The 18,414-nt window shown below is 31.3% G+C and overlaps 2 protein-coding genes across 5 annotated transcripts in view; one reads left to right on the top strand and one right to left on the bottom strand.

The window, feature by feature from the left end:
* LOC134698063 (proteasome adapter and scaffold protein ECM29-like) overlaps positions 1–18,414 on the top strand; it is a 73,619-nt gene that overhangs the window by 22,287 nt on the left and 32,918 nt on the right. For all 4 annotated transcript variants that reach the window (XM_063560376.1, XM_063560370.1, XM_063560363.1 and 1 more), the window contains exons 9-19: positions 6,145–6,261; positions 7,266–7,351; positions 7,955–8,033; positions 9,375–9,491; positions 9,705–9,827; positions 10,651–10,896; positions 11,460–11,540; positions 12,442–12,625; positions 13,392–13,480; positions 14,439–14,570; positions 15,368–15,524. In XM_063560376.1, coding sequence (XP_063416446.1) covers positions 6,145–6,261; positions 7,266–7,351; positions 7,955–8,033; positions 9,375–9,491; positions 9,705–9,827; positions 10,651–10,896; positions 11,460–11,540; positions 12,442–12,625; positions 13,392–13,480; positions 14,439–14,570; positions 15,368–15,524 — 1,411 coding nt within the window. The remainder of the gene's footprint in view (positions 1–6,144; positions 6,262–7,265; positions 7,352–7,954; positions 8,034–9,374; positions 9,492–9,704; positions 9,828–10,650; positions 10,897–11,459; positions 11,541–12,441; positions 12,626–13,391; positions 13,481–14,438; positions 14,571–15,367; positions 15,525–18,414) is intronic.
* LOC134698092 (uncharacterized) lies at positions 323–4,380 on the bottom strand. The gene is made up of 2 exons (XM_063560387.1): positions 4,278–4,380; positions 323–2,500 (listed from the first exon to the last, which is right to left on the bottom strand). The coding sequence occupies exon 2, from the start codon at positions 2,495–2,497 to the stop codon at positions 815–817; it is 1,683 nt and encodes a 560-aa protein (XP_063416457.1). The 5' UTR covers positions 2,498–2,500; positions 4,278–4,380; the 3' UTR covers positions 323–814.

Below are 18,414 nucleotides of genomic sequence, written 5' to 3'. Positions count from 1 at the left end.
AAAAGATGTAGGTTGTTTATCAAAGAGACAGCAACCAGTCAACAACAATAATGAATAAGGACCTCTGCACGACAGTTAAGGGATTTTTTTTTTCATTCAAATATATAGGTTTTGTTAACACACAATGATTTATTTGGATTTATACGTAGTTCCAGACAATTAACAGTTGAAGGAAAAAAATCTAAAACATGAGCATTTCTTCTCACATTGTTTTTTTATCTCTTTTAAATAATTTAAAGTGATTGATAGATATCTTAAGTTACCAGAGTAATTTTGAAATAATGGATACAAAGAAATAATGGATTGAAAGAATTTTATTTTCAACCACAATAACAGAATTTTATTTTCATAATAAAAAGAAAAGCACACCAGTCTTTTAATATATACATGTATATGTATTACATAGCAATATTATAGTTCTGTAGAATACAATCCTTATTCTCTATTTTATCTTGAAGATAAATTGAATTTTGTCAAGAACTCGCCATCTTCATCACAAATAAAACCTGAAGACTCATTGTGTTTAAAAAAAATACACTGAGGCTCATCCAATCCTTCATTTTCACTAATCAGTACTTTACTGTTCTGTCCATCTTTTGAAATAAGTATTATTCTATCAGAGTAATAGTTTGCTACAATGATGTTACCATAAGTATCTATACAAAGTCCTCTTGTAACCAGAATTAAGATTGATCAGTCAAACTAGGTGTTAACCTTATTTGTAAAAGATAAATGTTTGAATCCATTTACCACATAACATTGATTTATTAATATTTAGAATAATACGACAGTAAAGTGTTGCACAAAGGAAACCTTATCCAGAAGATAAATTGAATTTTGCCATGTATGTGCCTTTGTTATCACAAATAAAACCTGCAGACTCATTATGTTTAAAACAAATATACTTTGGATCCTCCAGTTCATCCTCTTCAACAATCAGTACTTTACTATTCTGTCCATCTTTTGATATTACTATTATACTATCTGAGTCATAGTCTGCTACAATGATGTTACCATAAGTATCTTTACAAAGTCCATATGGTCTTGATAAATCCTGTGTATATTGCCAGATCTGTTTACCTGATTCATCATAACAGTTTACTGCTTCACCATTACAGTCACTATAGATAACTCTGTCATTACAGTAAACAAGGTACAACAGGTCTGTTTGACTCTCAACTTGTATTGACTTCTGTGTATTTCCTTCCAAGTCTATAATACGGATTTCATCTCCATACAAACCTACAGCCAGAGAATTATTGGAGAATGATAAACCATAGCATAATTTGTCTAATGTGATGACTTTGGTAACTGTTTTATTCTCCAAATTGAAGATCTTAATGGCTTTCTCATCAGGATAAGTTATGGCTATAGTGTTCTGATTGATCTGTGTAACACTCCAGGCTTCACCAGGTATAGGTAATTGTTTCTGTAGTTTGCCATCAGAAGTAAGTAGTTTAACTTTACTCCTATATTCCACTACTATAACTCTTCCATCCATCAGACAAATCATGTCACTGATATACTTCTTTATGTTGATCTCTATCTTTGTCTCTATATTCATTGCCATGTTGTTTATGTTGGATTGTTCTCGTGATTGTACTTGTGCTTTCCTCCTCACACTTCTTTCTCTATTCAAGTCTATATTTTTTTTAACAACCATTACTTCTCCCAGGGATTCTAGTGATCTTATCTTGCTTTGTATACTTTCTATCTCATCATTTTGTTTCATTTTGATATCAAATTCTTTTACCCTATCATCATCTTCCAGATCATCAACATATCTTTGACATTGATGTACTTGTTGTTCAATCTGATGTAAACCTAGAAATGATTGGAGTTTTGAAGTGTGTGGTATAACTGTATGTAATTGTTCTTGCATTTTCTTTAAGTTTTTCTGTTTTCCATCAATTTCAGTTTTTAAATCTGATGCTTTTGATTTTTCTTGATTTAAGATGGTGTCTGTTTCTTGGCAAAGCTTCTTCTCCAGGTCATCTAAATGTTTATTTATTTTCTTTCTATATTTCCCAATAGTTTCCTTTATGCTGTCCACTTGTTCTTCTCCTCTTTTGATGTTTCCTGATTTGTTGCTCATTATTTCATTCAAAATCTGTAAGGTGGAGTTAATATCATTATCTATTTTTTTTGTTGATTTTTCAATTTTGGTGTTGTCTACTACACTTTCTAAACTTTTTATTCCAGTACATTTTGAATGATTTATAGAAATACATTCATCACAGCAAGGCATTAAATGACTGGGACAGTACAGTTTTAGCTGTTGACCATGTATGTCACATTCTGTATTGATAGCTCTGATGGAGGGTTTATAACTTTTGATATCAATAGTTTTATGATCTCGTGTTACTTTGAATTTTTTGTGTTGAACAGAACATGTTGAACACAAGCCTTCGTTACAGTTGTAACACCAGATGTCAGCTTTAGTGTTGACTTTTTCTTCTTGACAAGGTCCACATGGTATAGGTTTACTGGATGCCATGACCTAAAGAAAAATGAAATATAATAATTTGATCTAATAGGTACGGTCCAATGGGTATAGATTTAAGGAATAACAGTACTGTAGTTGAAGAGTTGCCACTGTCAATTGTAGATTTGACGGTTGCAAATGCATTTTTACTGGCGACGCGTAGCGGAGACAGTAAAACGGAGATTTGCGACCGTCAAATCAAAATTGACGGTGGCAACTCTTTAACTACAGCACTGTTATTCCGATTCTAATGCATTTCAAAAAGAAATAATAAGATAAAACTTGGAAAAGTGTCTAAATTTGACAAATAAAAAAAATCCGTGTAACTTAATGAATGATTTTGGCGCAAAGACGTCATGGGTAAACGTGACGTCATACAAATGAAAACTTACAAACTGGAGGTTATTATGTTACCTGTACCCTTCAAATTCTGATAAAATAACTTTAAAACAGCGAATTCGAGGTAGGTGTTGTTTTATTTTGGATTATATAGTAGTAATCCAACATTTGATGATTCAATCATTTCAAAATGGTTGTCCCTCCTTAGTTACGCCTGGTCAACTGTGAATTTGACGGCAACTTTTAGCCAATGAAAAAAATTGTTACATACAAATTGCATTAGAATGACTATTATTATGTTATCTTATTTGTATAAGGTGAGACGTTATTTGTAACTAAAATTGATGTTAAGTATAATATTGACTAGTTATTGCACTTTATTGCTTTAACAATGAGATATTCATTCAAGAATAGGAAAAAAAGGCTGAAAATATACTAATTATTAACACGAAGTCATTTTTGGAGCCCTTTATAGCTTGCTGTTTTTCTGGTTTGAACCATTGAAGGCTCTGTGTTGAAGACCATACTTTGACCTATAATATACTTTTACAAGTTGTGATTTGGATGGACAGTTGTTTCATTGGGACACACACTACATGATGTTCTTATATCTATATTCAGTATGAATAATCACATTTTGTCAATTAAAACATCAAATTGTTCTAAAATGTTCTCCATAATTTTCAACTGGTTTCACTGTTTGACAAATATTTATGGATATGGTTGGTTGAGATGTTGTCAAGCTGTGGTAGTAGGACTATAAGGGACACATTATTAGATCCTGAAGGTTATTATATAGTACAACTGTGGCACTTTTAAAATAGGATAGTGAAAGTAACAATTTAGAAACACCTTAAAAATTCTCATTTATATATCAATTTAACTCAGTATTTCTGCCAATCTGATATGATAAACATATACTGTGTTTATGCAATGCTTGTTACAATGATCTTACAATAATCCATTCTACTTTCTGTTTTAAAAACCTTTCAGGGTTGAAAGATATCGTTGTAATGATTAAATAAACTCATCATAGGATCAAAATTTTATATTTACGTCAAATATTTACTTTCAAACATTTGAAGGAAGAAATTTCATTGGCTGATTTGATAATTAAGATAACAGAAAATAGTGAATCCAAATCCAATATTTGATGATGAAAAAATGTTATGGTTAAGCAGATGACATAAAACATATTCTGTAGTCAGATTTTCCCCATACCTTTGAGTAAAATATTTGAAGAAAAAAACATTATGATTAAAAGTGTTGAAAAACTAAATAAAAATGTTCCAGTTTGATTTTGATAGTCAGGGTCAATTTTATGTTTCAATATATACATACTTTGTTAAGGTTGTTAATTTATTATACTATATAAACGTGAATATGAATATTCTATAAACCCAGGTCCTGTAACATTGTCAAAATAATACAGATAAATTGTATAACTTAATACCTTTTGATGAATGCAAAAGTCCTTTCAGTTGTTTAAATTACAATTTAAAGTCATTTCCTTAGCTGTTTCTCAAAATATGGTTGTACCAGGAAGTAAATAAGATCATGTTTATACCTGATTCAGGTAACCTATAAACATTTAAATCACGTATATTATATATACAATGAAATATGATATATATTGATAATAATTGGGCCAAAGATGAATTAAAACATTCCATCAGATCTATTTATTATAGTTGTGAAATATTTCTTGTTAAATTTGTATAAGAGGTAAAAAGCTATATATCAGAGACAATTACCTATGAATTACAAAGATGAAATAAATAATTGTCAAAATGATTATTTTAATAGAGCATTTAGGTTTGATAAAACAGGAAAAGTGTCGTTTCAATTTTCAAGATGCAGTAACTTTCACAAGATGCTTCGATTTATTGTTAACAAGTGTGAAATCTAAAATTACAACCTATGTTTGTCATATTTAATATTTTCAAAGCTGCATCAAAATACCTATCTTACTGGTGATTAATTTAGCATGTTTAGTTGTAAGCAGTTTGTGTACCTGTAACAAATATACATGATATGTAATATTTATCCAATAAAAAAAAATGGTATTGAATATTATTTCAAGATAGAAAAGCTGGTGTAGTATTTGTTCTTGATGGACACCATTATAGCAAATACTTTTCAAATAAAATAGTTAGAAAGAGCATTGATAGCAGTGGCGGATCCAGAAATTTTCATAAATGGGGGCCCACTGACTGACCTAAGAGGGGGCCCGCTCTAGTCAGGCTTCAGTGATTCCCTATATAAGCAACAAATTTTTTTCCCAAAAAGGGGGGAGAATCCTTCTCTGGATAGAGGTTTCACCATTCTTCCTCTTTATTATAACATCAAAGGGCAGATAAACAAAGTGAACAATCTTGAAACCTTGAGGCTCTTTTTTCAAAAAACTTTACAAATAAAAATATTAGTAAATCATAAACATTTCAGTTTAACTGAAGATCAATCTTAACAATTTTAATCGTTAGACTAATTTTTGTGAAAAGAGTCACTGAAGCTTAACACACTGACATTATTATTTCAAGTCCTTTTAAATTGTCAATCTTAAATAATACAAATATTTTCAATTAAATACCTATATATTAACCTGATAGAGGTAACCAGCAAACATTTAAAAGGCATTGATCATACTAGAGAATAAGATATAAGGATAAAAATCTTAACTTTAAAAAGGAATTTAATTGTATAGTTAGATTTAAAAGTAAAAAAGAAAAACTTCATTTACACCTATTAAATTCTCTACCACTACTCTAATGCATATCTAAAAGCAATTAACAAAAACTATAAAATTAGAATGAAACCATGTTCTGCAGTATTTCATAAATTATTTTAAATGCACATTAGCTACATGGCAAAACATCATGGTAAATCAATGAAAACTTTCAAACTGAAGGTTTTTCAGTACGTAAAGTTGAATGATATCTTAATAAAACAACATTTTTTTATTTAACAAATTTGCAAATCTATTATGTGAATAGAACAACTGTTAATTATAGTAAATGGGAGCTCACTTATTAGTTATGACATAAGCCCCCCCCCCCTCCCCCCAAAAAAGTTACATAAATTCAATCAGAATTTTTATTATTGATCATAAGTAAGAATTGGCCAATGTGAGCTATTGCCACCACTTAAGGTCCATCGACTGTTAACTTTTACAGAAATGTTTGGTTAGATTCAGCTGTCGTTATGTGGTTCTGCTGAGAGACATTCTGCAGACTGTTATAATGACCAGACAATGAATATAGGGACCATTTAACATTTAATTTTGATACCAAACTAGTCTAACTCTTAAATTATATTTACAGCCAGTAACAAAACCTGACCATAAAAGACGACCAGTATGTACAAGAATAAGACTGAAAATTTTCCCATTCTTCCTAAGAGCCAGAGATGCTGCAAATGTATTTCCTTCCTGTATCCAGGTAAGTGTTATGGTGATTTAAGCTCTTCTTAAAAGCAGGAGATGATGCTAATGTCTTTATTTCCTGTATCAAGGTAAAATCAGGGGAAAGATACCAAAGGGACAGTCAAACTCATAAGTCAAAAATAAACTGACAAAGCCATGGCTAGAAAAGAAATAGACCAACAGTCAAACAAGAGTACACCAATCACAACATGGAAAACTGAAGATTGAGCAACATGAATCTCGCAAAATATTATTTTTTTATATATAAATTTCTCACTTATTAAGAGTAATAGGTTAACATTGTGAATAGAAATGGGGAATGTGTGAATGACACAACAACCAAACAAATGTGCAGAAAACAGCTGAAGGCCCCCATTGAAGATTCAACACAATGAGTTAACTATATTTGGTATATGGTTTCCTTGTAACGTATCCATGTCCGTCAGACAGGGTTCACCTGACCTTGACCTCAATACATAGATCAGTGATCAAGGTTGATCAAGGTTAAAGTTATATGACTAGGTCTGTTTCTCAAATATTTTATGCAGTAGGTGAACTATATGTGGTGTATGACATGATTGTAAGGGGTACATGTCTGCATAGCAGATATCATCTGACCTTGACCCAAATTTCTTGGTTCATTGATGAGTTTTAAGCTGTAGTGTTTTAGTCTATTTTTCAAATACTAGTAGCAATAGGTCAATTATATTTGGTGTTTGGAATAGTTGTAAGGTGTACATGTCTGTCTGGTTTGATTTATTTGACCTTGTTCTCATTGTCATGGATATTTTGAAATAGTTCATGTGATACTTGTAGTAAAATCTTTATCTGTATGACTTTCAACATAAAATCAATGATCAGTAAAGCAGGGTAGACATCTTATCTTGTTCCTTGATTTACAGTATTTTTAATAAAATAAAAATAATACTACTTTCTTAATCTTATTGAAAGCAGTTCTCAATTTATAAACATTCCCTATTACTTGTGTTAAATTTTCTGACTTATGATATCTTTCAAAAGGTTATATTTGACTGTTTGTATGGCCAGAGTACTAATGCCAAGCTAAAGAACATGGCTGTACAATTTGTTCATCATGTTTGTTTGAAGTGAGTATATAATTATGTTAGGAGTGTAATGTGAATTGTTAGCAGAATGGAAATCAGAATGCATTAACTGGAAGGGAAAGATACCAAAGGAGTATTCAAAATCATAAGATGAAAACAAAACTGAAAACAACATGCCAAAAAACTAAAAATGACCAAAATAGTAGACAAAAAGCAATATTGAAGACTGAGTAACACAAACCAAACAAAAAAAACAAAAACGAGAGTAGATCTGAGGTGCTCTGAAAGGGTGAGCAGGTCCTGCTCCACAGGTTGCGCCAGTCATATGATCATGTTAGTTATTTTAAAAAGTACTACCAGCACTATAGCAACTTAATACTAGTTGAACAAAGTGTTCAGAACATGTAGTTATAAATGTGTTTCTTTCAAAGGCATTCTCTTTTATTATTCATGACGGTAATTATTTATTTATTGACATTTTATAATAAGTTAATATCATAAGAAAGTTTCATTAAAAATTGATGGAAGGGTCAGGTAAATAAATACTTTAGATTTTTTTTCAGTTGTGCTGAAAATTGAGATTACACCGAATTGTTGTCATTGTGGCAAAACATGTCAGAATTGTACATTATATTTATTTTTCAGTTGTGCTGACAACAAGTTTACCCCTGTGGCACCTGTGCTATTATCTGGTATGGTTAAACTGATTGGTGAGGCCATGGATGTAAGTTCTTATAAAATTAACACTTCATCCAAAACTCTTGGAATTACCTTACTACCGTAAAGCAGGTTATTTTAGCAGGGTGCATGATTTCGCTTATTTTCGCGGATAGAAAAAAATCGCCCAAATTAAATTCCCCTAATTTAAAACGGTCTATGCAAAGGGATTGATAAAAGTTTTAAATCCACCAAAATAATAACCGATAAAATATTTAGTATACCTTATTCAATGAAAATCGCCAAGTTTTACAACGGCAAAAATAACCTGCTATATGGTATGTCTTGTAATTGACTCACTTATTATATAAATATAACGGAATTTGATGAGACTGTCATCAAAGTGAGAGGTTTAGCACTCTTAAACCAGGTTTAATCCACCATTTTCTACATTTGAAAATGTCTGTACCAAGTCTGGAATATGACAGTTCTTGTCCATTCGTTTTTGATGCGTTTTGTTATTTGATTTTGCCATGTGATTATGGACTTTCCGAATTGGTTTCCTCTAAGTTCAGTATTTTTGTGATTTTACTTTTTATTACATGGATATGTAAATATTGGTAGGAGATGAGCACATTATCATCAATAAACACATTGCTGCTTGACATGAAGTACAGCTAGATGAGTAAATATTGGTAGGAGATGAGCACATTATCATCAATAAACACATTACTGCTTGACACAAAGCTCCAATCTATTGTTATTGAACAGTTACAAAAATACAAAGGGAGCTAAATAATTCAAAAGTGGTCTAAAAAGAAGATTCAGAATAAGTATGAAATTTTTGTCCTGTCAGTTCTTTTACTGTGATCCAAATAAATCTTTTATCTAGTATTCAAAACTACTCATTTTGATTTGTTGTGAAGTGCTGTTTTAAAATTTCAAGAAATGAGTAGAATTATAAGTATTTTTAAATTTATCTTGCAATACAATATCTATATATTGATAAAAGACTGTTGAATCCTTTCATTATCATTCAAGGATGTAGAATTTGGTAGAGTTGGATAATAAATGAATTTGGTTTACAATTTTCTACCTAATGCATGAAAACTGGTACCCACAAAAATAAATAAACTCTCAGTATTATAGAAGCTTAACAAAATGGACGGCTTTTTATAAAAAACACTTACAACTTAAAGTGATCCCAAGTTATGAGCAACCCAGTTTACTTTCAATTAATTTACGAAATAAGTCTTTTTTATGAAATGCTTGGCTTATTATCATCTGTTGGTTATGACCAAGAACATTTTATCTTATATTGATTAATTGATTGTTGGTTGCTTATGTTCCAGTGACAAAAATAGAGCTAAAACATTTAACAAATAATTTGCTCTATTTGCAATTGCAGGAAGCCAAATTAAGGAACTTGGCTTATGTAGCAGTGGGTAAAATAGTACGGAGAGCTCCTCAGCTGGTGAAGAAAGATGTGGCTTTAGTACAGAAATTCTTTGATGCTATGAGTAAAGTAAGTCATACATTTCTTTTTGATTCAAGAATAACAATGTTAACTGTCAAAGTACTTTTAATGGTTGGTATCAAGGAATATTTTAAATTAGTGATATTAAGTATCGCCAAATTTTTATGGAAAGTCACAAAAAGGACTTGGTGTGCAGATTGTGTTATCCTTACTGTCAGATGATATTAGACAATGATTATAAATTGACATTTATTTTTGTAGGAAGACCCAGAAACAAGACTTGGTGTACAAGAATCCTTATCGTTGATGGCTGATGCCTTTAAAGACATTGATCCTTCTTGTCAGAGTCTGATGGAAGCACTTATCATGCAAAATATTGAACAGGTAGTCTTACAAACAAATGGGGATGTCAAGGTTTGTCAGATCAGTACTGAGATATAAAGACAAACCACAGTACACCTAAAATTTGGCTAATGACTATCAGCAAACACTAATTCAAAGCCAACTTCAACTAATAAATGAACTTTTTTCTAATATGAGATTATAAATCAGTACAACTGAAAATATAAGAATATACTCTAATACAAAAATTTGCCTATATTTGTTTATTGAATAAATTGAAAGATTTAATCTGGTAGCCATTTATGAATTCACTGGAGACGGGATAATGCAATCAAGTAGATATAGGAAGATGTGGTGTGAGTGCCAATGAGACAACTCTCCATCCAAATAACAATTTAAAAAAAAGTTAAACCATTATAGGTCAATGTACAGCCTTTATTTAGACACCTATTCTTGTTTTAATAGTATTGTGAGTATGGAGGAAACTGATGTGTTAACCCATTTCTGTGTTTTGTTTTTGTGGTGTAAGAAGTAGATGTTATTAGTGTACAACACAGAACTTTGAAAATATAAATTCAAATAATCATATTCCAATGACAAATAAATATGTTTACAATAGTTCACTTACTTAAAGTCTGTGGATACTTTTAAATATAACTGTAGAAGTCTTTGATTCCTTTGAATGCACATGATTTTTACAAGTTCAAATTATTTTAAATTTATTCTTCTACACTAAATTGAATATTTATAATATAGAGCTTAATTTAAGAAAACTGAATGCTTTTCTATTTTCTAACCCTGAAACACTATATGCCATAAAAAAGTAATCTGAAAAAGCATTGATAAATATTTTGCTATTTTCCAGGACCAACCCCAGTCTAGACTAATGTCTGTACAGTATGCCAGAACAGTGTTTCCCTCCGACCACATCCCTTCACGGTACATATTGTTGTTAGCCTGCGGTGATACCAAGGAAGATGTTAGGGTAGAGGCTATGAAAGCTCTCCATATAGCTCAGACTAAAGAGAAAGAAATAGAGAAAAACTCTACAAAATTACCACCACCTAAACTACCAAAGTTTACAAACATGATGAAATATATTTCTGAAAAGGTAATTTGAAAATTATAAGAAAGGCTAATTATATATAAAAAAGAAGATGTGGTATACTAGCCAATTGGACAACTGTCCACATAATAAGTTCATCCTGACTCTTACACTACCTCTGTTGGTATTGGTATTGTTATGGCTATGTATGTTAAAAGAAAGCCCAGAGATAATACAGGTACTAAAGTTGTAGAAAAAAGGGCAAGACAGAAGAAAAAACTTGTAAACAAAACATGATCACCAGATTCCTCTAATTCATTGAATGGGTTATAATAAATGTTATTTTCAAAACGTTAAGATACATTATTGCATCAGAGTTATTTTCTGTCAATAATCAGCTGTTTTCCAGACAGACTTTTTAATCCTGTTTAGAACAATGTAGAATTAGATAAGATATTATATTTTTATCAACTTGTACAAACTACAAACAATTCAATTTTAATCCTTTTTAGAATTATATAAGATATTTTTTTTATATCTACTTGTACGAAATATACCATCAACCTAAGAAAGTTGGAATCAGAGGCATACCAAGAATACTGGTGTTCAGATTTATCTTATAATTTCAGGGAAGTTTAAGAGTAAAGACACAAAATAAATATGTGATTGGGAATTATACTTTACCATTTATTCCTGCTACTTATGAAGAGGTGAGTTGATGAAGAGATAGTGTAGAGTTAGTATGCACAACCTCAATCAATTATGTCTGTTCAATAAAATTTGTAATTCAAAAAAGGAAAGAAAAAAAACCAAATCATAGAAGAAGATAAAACAGAGAGATATGCAGTAAATTAAGCAAGATATTAAATTTGAAAATATTCAATGAAAATCAGTAACCCAGCAAATCAATAATAGATTCCATGTATCACAACTGATTTGCAACTGTTTTGACAAAAATATCTAGAAATACTCGAAGTCATATCATACCTACACATGTGTCTTTACTTGAAGATACAAATACAATACAAAGTTTTTTATTGTCAATTATTGCGCCCAATAATTTGAGCAGTACAATTATTTTGTTCAATTTCATACAAGTGATTACATATTGATAACATTGATTATTTAACAATTAAATTGTAGATGATATTATACCTACACATGTGTCTTTACTTGTAGATGATATTATACCTTCACATGTGTCTTTACTTGTAGATGATATTATACCTTCACATGTGTCTTTACTTGTAGATGATATTATACCTTCACATGTGTCTTTACTTGTAGATGATATTATACCTAAACATGTGTCTTTACTTGTAGATGATATTATACCTACACATGTGTCTTTATTTGTAGATGATATTATACCTACACATGTGTCTTTATTTGTAGATGATATTATACCTACACATGTGTCTTTACTTGTAGATGATATTATACCTACACATATGTCTTTACTTGTAGATGATATTATACCTACACATGTGTCTTTACTTGTAGATGATATTACACCTACACATGTGTCTTTATTTGTAGATGATATTATACCTACACATGTGTCTTTACTTGTAGATGATATTATACCTACACATGTGTCTTTACTTGTAGATGATATTATACCTACACATGTGCCTATCGCAGGACTCAGGCCAGATACCTGACATGGAATCTTTAGCTACTATGCAGACACAAGCCCCTGACATTGCAAAGTATATCAGGGATAACTTACAGGGAGATAACTCTATCCAGACTTATTTTGACTTTATCAAGACTTTATTGTCAGCTGTCAGTGGTAAGAAGAATAATAAAACAATTTAATAACTGGATAGCTGAAATATTGAAAAGTCCATTTTAAAATATCTATAAGGCTATATAAATATTCTTAAAATGGATTTTTTTCATATTTCAGAAAATCTTCTGTTATGAAATAATGGATACGACAATCATAATTAGTTGTACATATTTATTTTGTTATTCTGGTTGCATCCTCTTAATGACTGCTGCCAGTATACTTTAAATTTGTTTAGTTATATTGTCAGTTCAGAAAAATTCCGCTAAGTAGAAATAAAAATTGTAGCATGATAAAGATATGATAGCAAGTTTTGTCTTAACAAATTAATACGTCTTTGTTATTGTGTGAATTTAAGAAAATGTAGTATGATTGTCAATGAGGCAAGTATTCAGTTATGATCAAGGGGGGGAATTATATGTTTGAAAAATAATGCTGAAGACCAAACTTGATAACCAAGCCAGTGTCATTTAACATTGAAACCATTGGACTTCAGACTTAAAATGTTATGGGAACTATACAAGTCAATTATATATCTCATATAGATATAGGAAGTAGGATTTATGAGTACCAATGAGACAACTCTCCATCCAAATAACAATTTATAAAAGTAAACCATTATATACTCATATAAATGGTAGGGACGACGCCATATACAGATATAAGAAGGGAAATAGAGTTCAAACTTAAATACTCAAAGTTATCTTGTTTATATTTTAATGAGTTCACATTTGTTTTCTCTACTGATTGGATATATTGGATATTGTAGGTTCATCAGCTATGTACTGTTTAGTAGAACTGGTTGCCATAGCACCAGAGATGGCCAGTCAGATTATCTCACAAACTGACTGGATGAAGGTAAGTAAACATTTTAATACCCCCACCGTAGCAGAGGAGGCATAAAGTTTTACCCTTGTCCATCTGTCTGTCTGTCTGTACATCTGTAGGTACTTCTGTACATTCAATAGTTGGTTTCTGTTCTCTAAATTTAGTTTGCCTAAACCAAATGTTATGAAACTTATACACAATGCTTATAACCAAAAAATACAGATCAAGTTTTAATTTTGGTGGTGTAGCTTTAACATTTCTAGAGTTATGCCCCTTTATAAATGAATAAATTGCTGAACGTTTTGTTTCTCTTCTTAAACTTAAGTTAGCCTAAAGAAATGTAATGAAACTATTACACAATACTTATTACCGCAACACTCTGATCAAGTAAAAATTTGAGTAGTTTCACTTTTACTGTTCTTCAGTTATGTTCCATTATAACTATATATGATATGCAAGCAGAGACATCATATGTGTCCATTTATTTAGATCGTATTCAGTTTATTGTAGCAATTTATGAATGATATATTTAAATTACAATATGATGTGTATTTAGCCTCTAGCCTTTGTTAGTATTGGATGATTTTAAATTTTAGTTCATTTTTATGTTTTGGAGTTTAGTATTACGTCAATTTTCACTGAACTAGTACACATTTGTTTGAGGAGCCAGCTGAAACTCGCCTCTGATTATAGGATTTTCCTTTTGTGTTGAAGACCCATTGTTGGCCTTCAACTGTTTTCTGCTCTTTGGTTGGGTTATTGTCTCTTTAACGTTTATTAGAATATATTACCATACTTGTCAAGAAAACATTTGTTACCAAAATTTCATAAATAATGGATGGCATATGAGTCTATTATAAAAAAAAGTTCAACATTAATGTACAATGATGAAGAAGGGAAATAACTCCAATTTGAAATAATGATTTTGTTTGTATTTACTAATACTGAAGGAAATTCCTAATATTAAATGAAATGTTTTTAATTCCAGAATTATATGTTCAGTAGTAAAGATGATTTAAAAGAGTTTGGAAGTCAGATGTATGCTGTAGTAATATGTCAACAATCTAAAGATATTATAAAGGATAGCATGGAGGAATTAATGAAGAACTTAAACCATAAGGTAAATACTGGTAAACATTTAGGGCTATTCCATTTAAACATACATCAACCCCCAGGAAGGCACTATGACAATAGGGCAGCCACCCAGAGAAGCATTTTTACAAATTTTGAAGGATTGTCCTCATCAAAACTTTGAAAAGGGCACCCACCACTAGAAGTGGTTTCAAAATGCCTTCCTGGGGGTTGATCTATGTTTAAATGGAATAGCCCTTACAGGATCATGGAATGGTTATATTGAATAAAATGTCATAAATTCCAGATAAATAATATAATGTGAATAATGTTTTTTGTCTCTTCTGCGATGAAACTTATAAAAGGCGAGACATAGGTGTTGCTTCTCAAACGATGTTCAAAATTGTTAAGTTTATTGCTGAAGTTAGTTTGATAGGAATTACTTGTTATAGATCAATGATATTTTCTAACAACTATTTTGAGACCCTGCCCCCTAGGTTATGTGCCAGAGACTTTTAATTAATAACAATTTTCAATATTTTGTTTTCTTCTGAAGTTAGTTTGATAGGAACAACTTGTGACGGATCAATGATGTTTTGTACAAAGTTGCATTGCTAACAGTACATCTCAGTTTTTTCACCTCCAAAGCCCTGTCCCCTAATTCATGGCCCAGACACTGAATTAATAAGTAATGTTGCTGTCCATCAGATTTTTTTTCTGACAGGCTAGATCCTTCTCTGTCAACAGTTAATTAGATAATATTATGTATGAGACTTGATTTATAATTAACTTCATCTATAGTGTTTTTATATAATACCCGTTTTCTTATAAATATTTGTGTTATAGGGTTTTGAGGTACAAATGGGATCCGTAATTGGATTAGGATATCTTATTGGCCAATACTTAAATGATAGAAGTCAGTCCTGTACCATGGAAGTAGATGGTACTTCTAAAGTAGAAGAGGAGATCAAGTCTATCATCACAACTTGTCTACAGAAACTTGGTAGGTAAATTAGTGCAGATCTGAAAATGTTTAGATACACAATTTACTGTCCATACACCTTATCGCTATTCCCGGCTGACCCTGCCGCTTGAACTTTTGATGCATACAACAATCACTTTTTCATTGTGGCGTCAGCTATTTTGTTTTATGACGTCATAATTTTACGGGAACCTGTGTGATATCCAGTAATGGCGGACAAATAGCGATAAGGTGTATTCAGACCTGAAAATATTCAGATATACATTGAACCTAAAAATATTCAAATATGCAATGCAATATAAGAAAATAAGACAATACTTTGGTAAAAAATGTATATATGTGTAAGACTTTTATGTATATTTTGTTACTTGCACATGTTTGTGAAAGTGTATCTTTTACAAAAGCATGTTATTTACTTTTTATACCCCTGCTTTAAAAGTTATACCCCCGCTTTAAAAAAGGGGGGTATACTGTTTTACCTCTGTCTGTCCGTCAGTCCGTCAGTCAGTCCGTCCGTCCCACAAAACTTTCGTCACATTTTTCTCAGGAACTACACATCCACCCTTTCTGTAATTTGGTATCAACATTTATATATGTCAGCCATACCGTGTGATGCGTTTTCAGATTCATCACTTGACAACTTCCTGTTTACGGAACACTTGTATGATTTTACACATGATAGCCAAGTTGAAAATTTTCGTCACATTTTTCTCAGGAACTACAATACAAGGATTTCTGAAATATGGTTTCAGGATTTATATAAGTCAGCAATACCGTGTGATGCGTTTTCAGATTCATCACTCGACAACTTCCTGTTTACCGAACACTTGCATATTTTTACACTATTGATATTATCCACTTGTGGCGGGGGTATCATCAGTGAGCAGTAGCTTGCAGTTTCACTTGTTGTCATGAAGTTCATGTATAGAGTTAGATGCTTCTTACATCATGTGCATTTATATGTTCTGTGAGGGTCTGACATAAATAAAATTGACAAATATATCTGAGCCATTAATTAACCCTTGATAGATGGCTCATATTTGTAAAAAAGAAGACACTTAGTCTGTTACCTGAACAACCAAGTAAATTGACTGCAGTTAATATCAGGGAAAAAATATTTATTAGTGTTTAAAATACTGTGGATTCATTTATTTTCGTGGGTATCAATTTTCTTGGAATGCCGTAAACTGGCATTTTTGTGGATATTTGATTTTGTGGTTTTGCCAATATCTGTACACAATGCCTATTGAAAATATATTTTCGTTGAACATTTGAATTTGTGGTTCATCTGTACCCACGAAACCCACGAAAATTTGTATCCAACGCAGTGTTTTCCCTAGGCTATTCATGCATTGCGGTACCGCTAGGCATAGAATTTCGGCCGCCATGCATTTATCATACCCGCTATGCATCCCGCTATGTGTGAAATTTGTATTATCTTGTAATATACAGTGACAGTTGACAAAACTCTACAGGTGTTTCAAAATCACCCGACTGATAATTGATCATAATTAGATGCAACGCTCTGATTTTACAACCACGTTGATTAGATATAACAACATTCAAGACTTTGATTGCATAATAGAAATCTGAAAGAGTTCTTGAAAATTGATTTAATGATAAATATTATCAGCTTCCAAATATCCTTCCATGGAAAAATAAAAACTAAACTTTTTGCAGTATAAATTTTACGTTTTGAAATCATAAGTCTGACATCGAAATAATTATATCAAACGCAGTTGATTAGTTGGAACAGAGAATACACATTGAAACATGATGTAACTTTGACCTTCGTAGCAGAGTTCAAAAAGTTAATGGGTCACTGAACAATTCAGATCGTTTTTGTTTTGATGTCAAAAATTATTTTATTTTTCAAACTGATCTCTCAAACTAGTTTTAATCCAGAAGAAAGTAAAAACATTGCTTGACTCTACCTTTAGTTGAATATCTATATCCAAATCAAATTAATTAAAGCTGTAATCCATGATCACAAATCGAATGCTTTGTTTACAATTGTTGAAAGCCATGTGCTTTTTGGCAGGAAAATTCGTGAAACCCCTTCTTAACAGGAAACAGTTACATTTCATTGTCAGGGTTTCCGCTGGCGGTCGCCATTTTCGCAAATTGCAAAAAAATAATAATTGTGGCGATTAAAATTCGTCATTGGCGAAAGAATTTGGCGAAAGAAATATATATAACGATTTATTTTCAGCCATCTTGTTTATTTACTTTTTTCGGGTTTCTCTGACTTCCAACGATCAGACAATACTCGGAATTCACCTTGAACTCGTTAAGATTTTGGCAGAAAATCAATAATCAGCTGGTTGCATTCATAGCTATCGACATCAAAGGACTAATTAATAAAAGTGTTGTTCGTATGACATGGCAAAATGATATAGTTAATTGGCTTCTGTCACATGTCACAAAAGGGATTTATTAACCACTGTTCGACGCACGTGTTTGAAGCAATTTTTTGACGCTTCCTCTCCTTCTTTTTATGATAGTCCAGAAAAGGACATTGTTGTTATGAGGAAAAATGTTCAAAAGAAAGAAAGGTCTCTGATTTAAAACTTTATCATTTAACTTTCATATAGATCATTGATTTGAGTGGGTACTGCAAAGTCGTTTCAGTGACACACGTGTTTCAAGATAACTTTTGAAAACTTTTTCGAGCATATAGTTTTACTTATTTAAGATGGTCTAGAAAAGAAAACTATCGTTATGAGAACTCTATTCAAAAGGTTGGCATGAGGGTAACCCTTCAATGTAATGACTACACCTTACAACAGGGATCAATTCCAAGTGATAAGAATTAGATGCTTCGTTTTGTTGTAAAAACCACTTATTATTTAGAAGCGGGGCAGGAAAAAAAAGGAAAATTTTAAAAGAAATACAAATTTGTGTTACTTGG

This window comes from Mytilus trossulus, chromosome 1 (genome assembly GCF_036588685.1).
Source record: "Mytilus trossulus isolate FHL-02 chromosome 1, PNRI_Mtr1.1.1.hap1, whole genome shotgun sequence".
NCBI lineage: Eukaryota > Metazoa > Mollusca > Bivalvia > Mytilida > Mytilidae > Mytilus > Mytilus trossulus.
The sequence above is the reverse complement of the archived record's forward strand: the minus strand, read 5'-3'. Positions and strand labels throughout refer to the sequence as shown.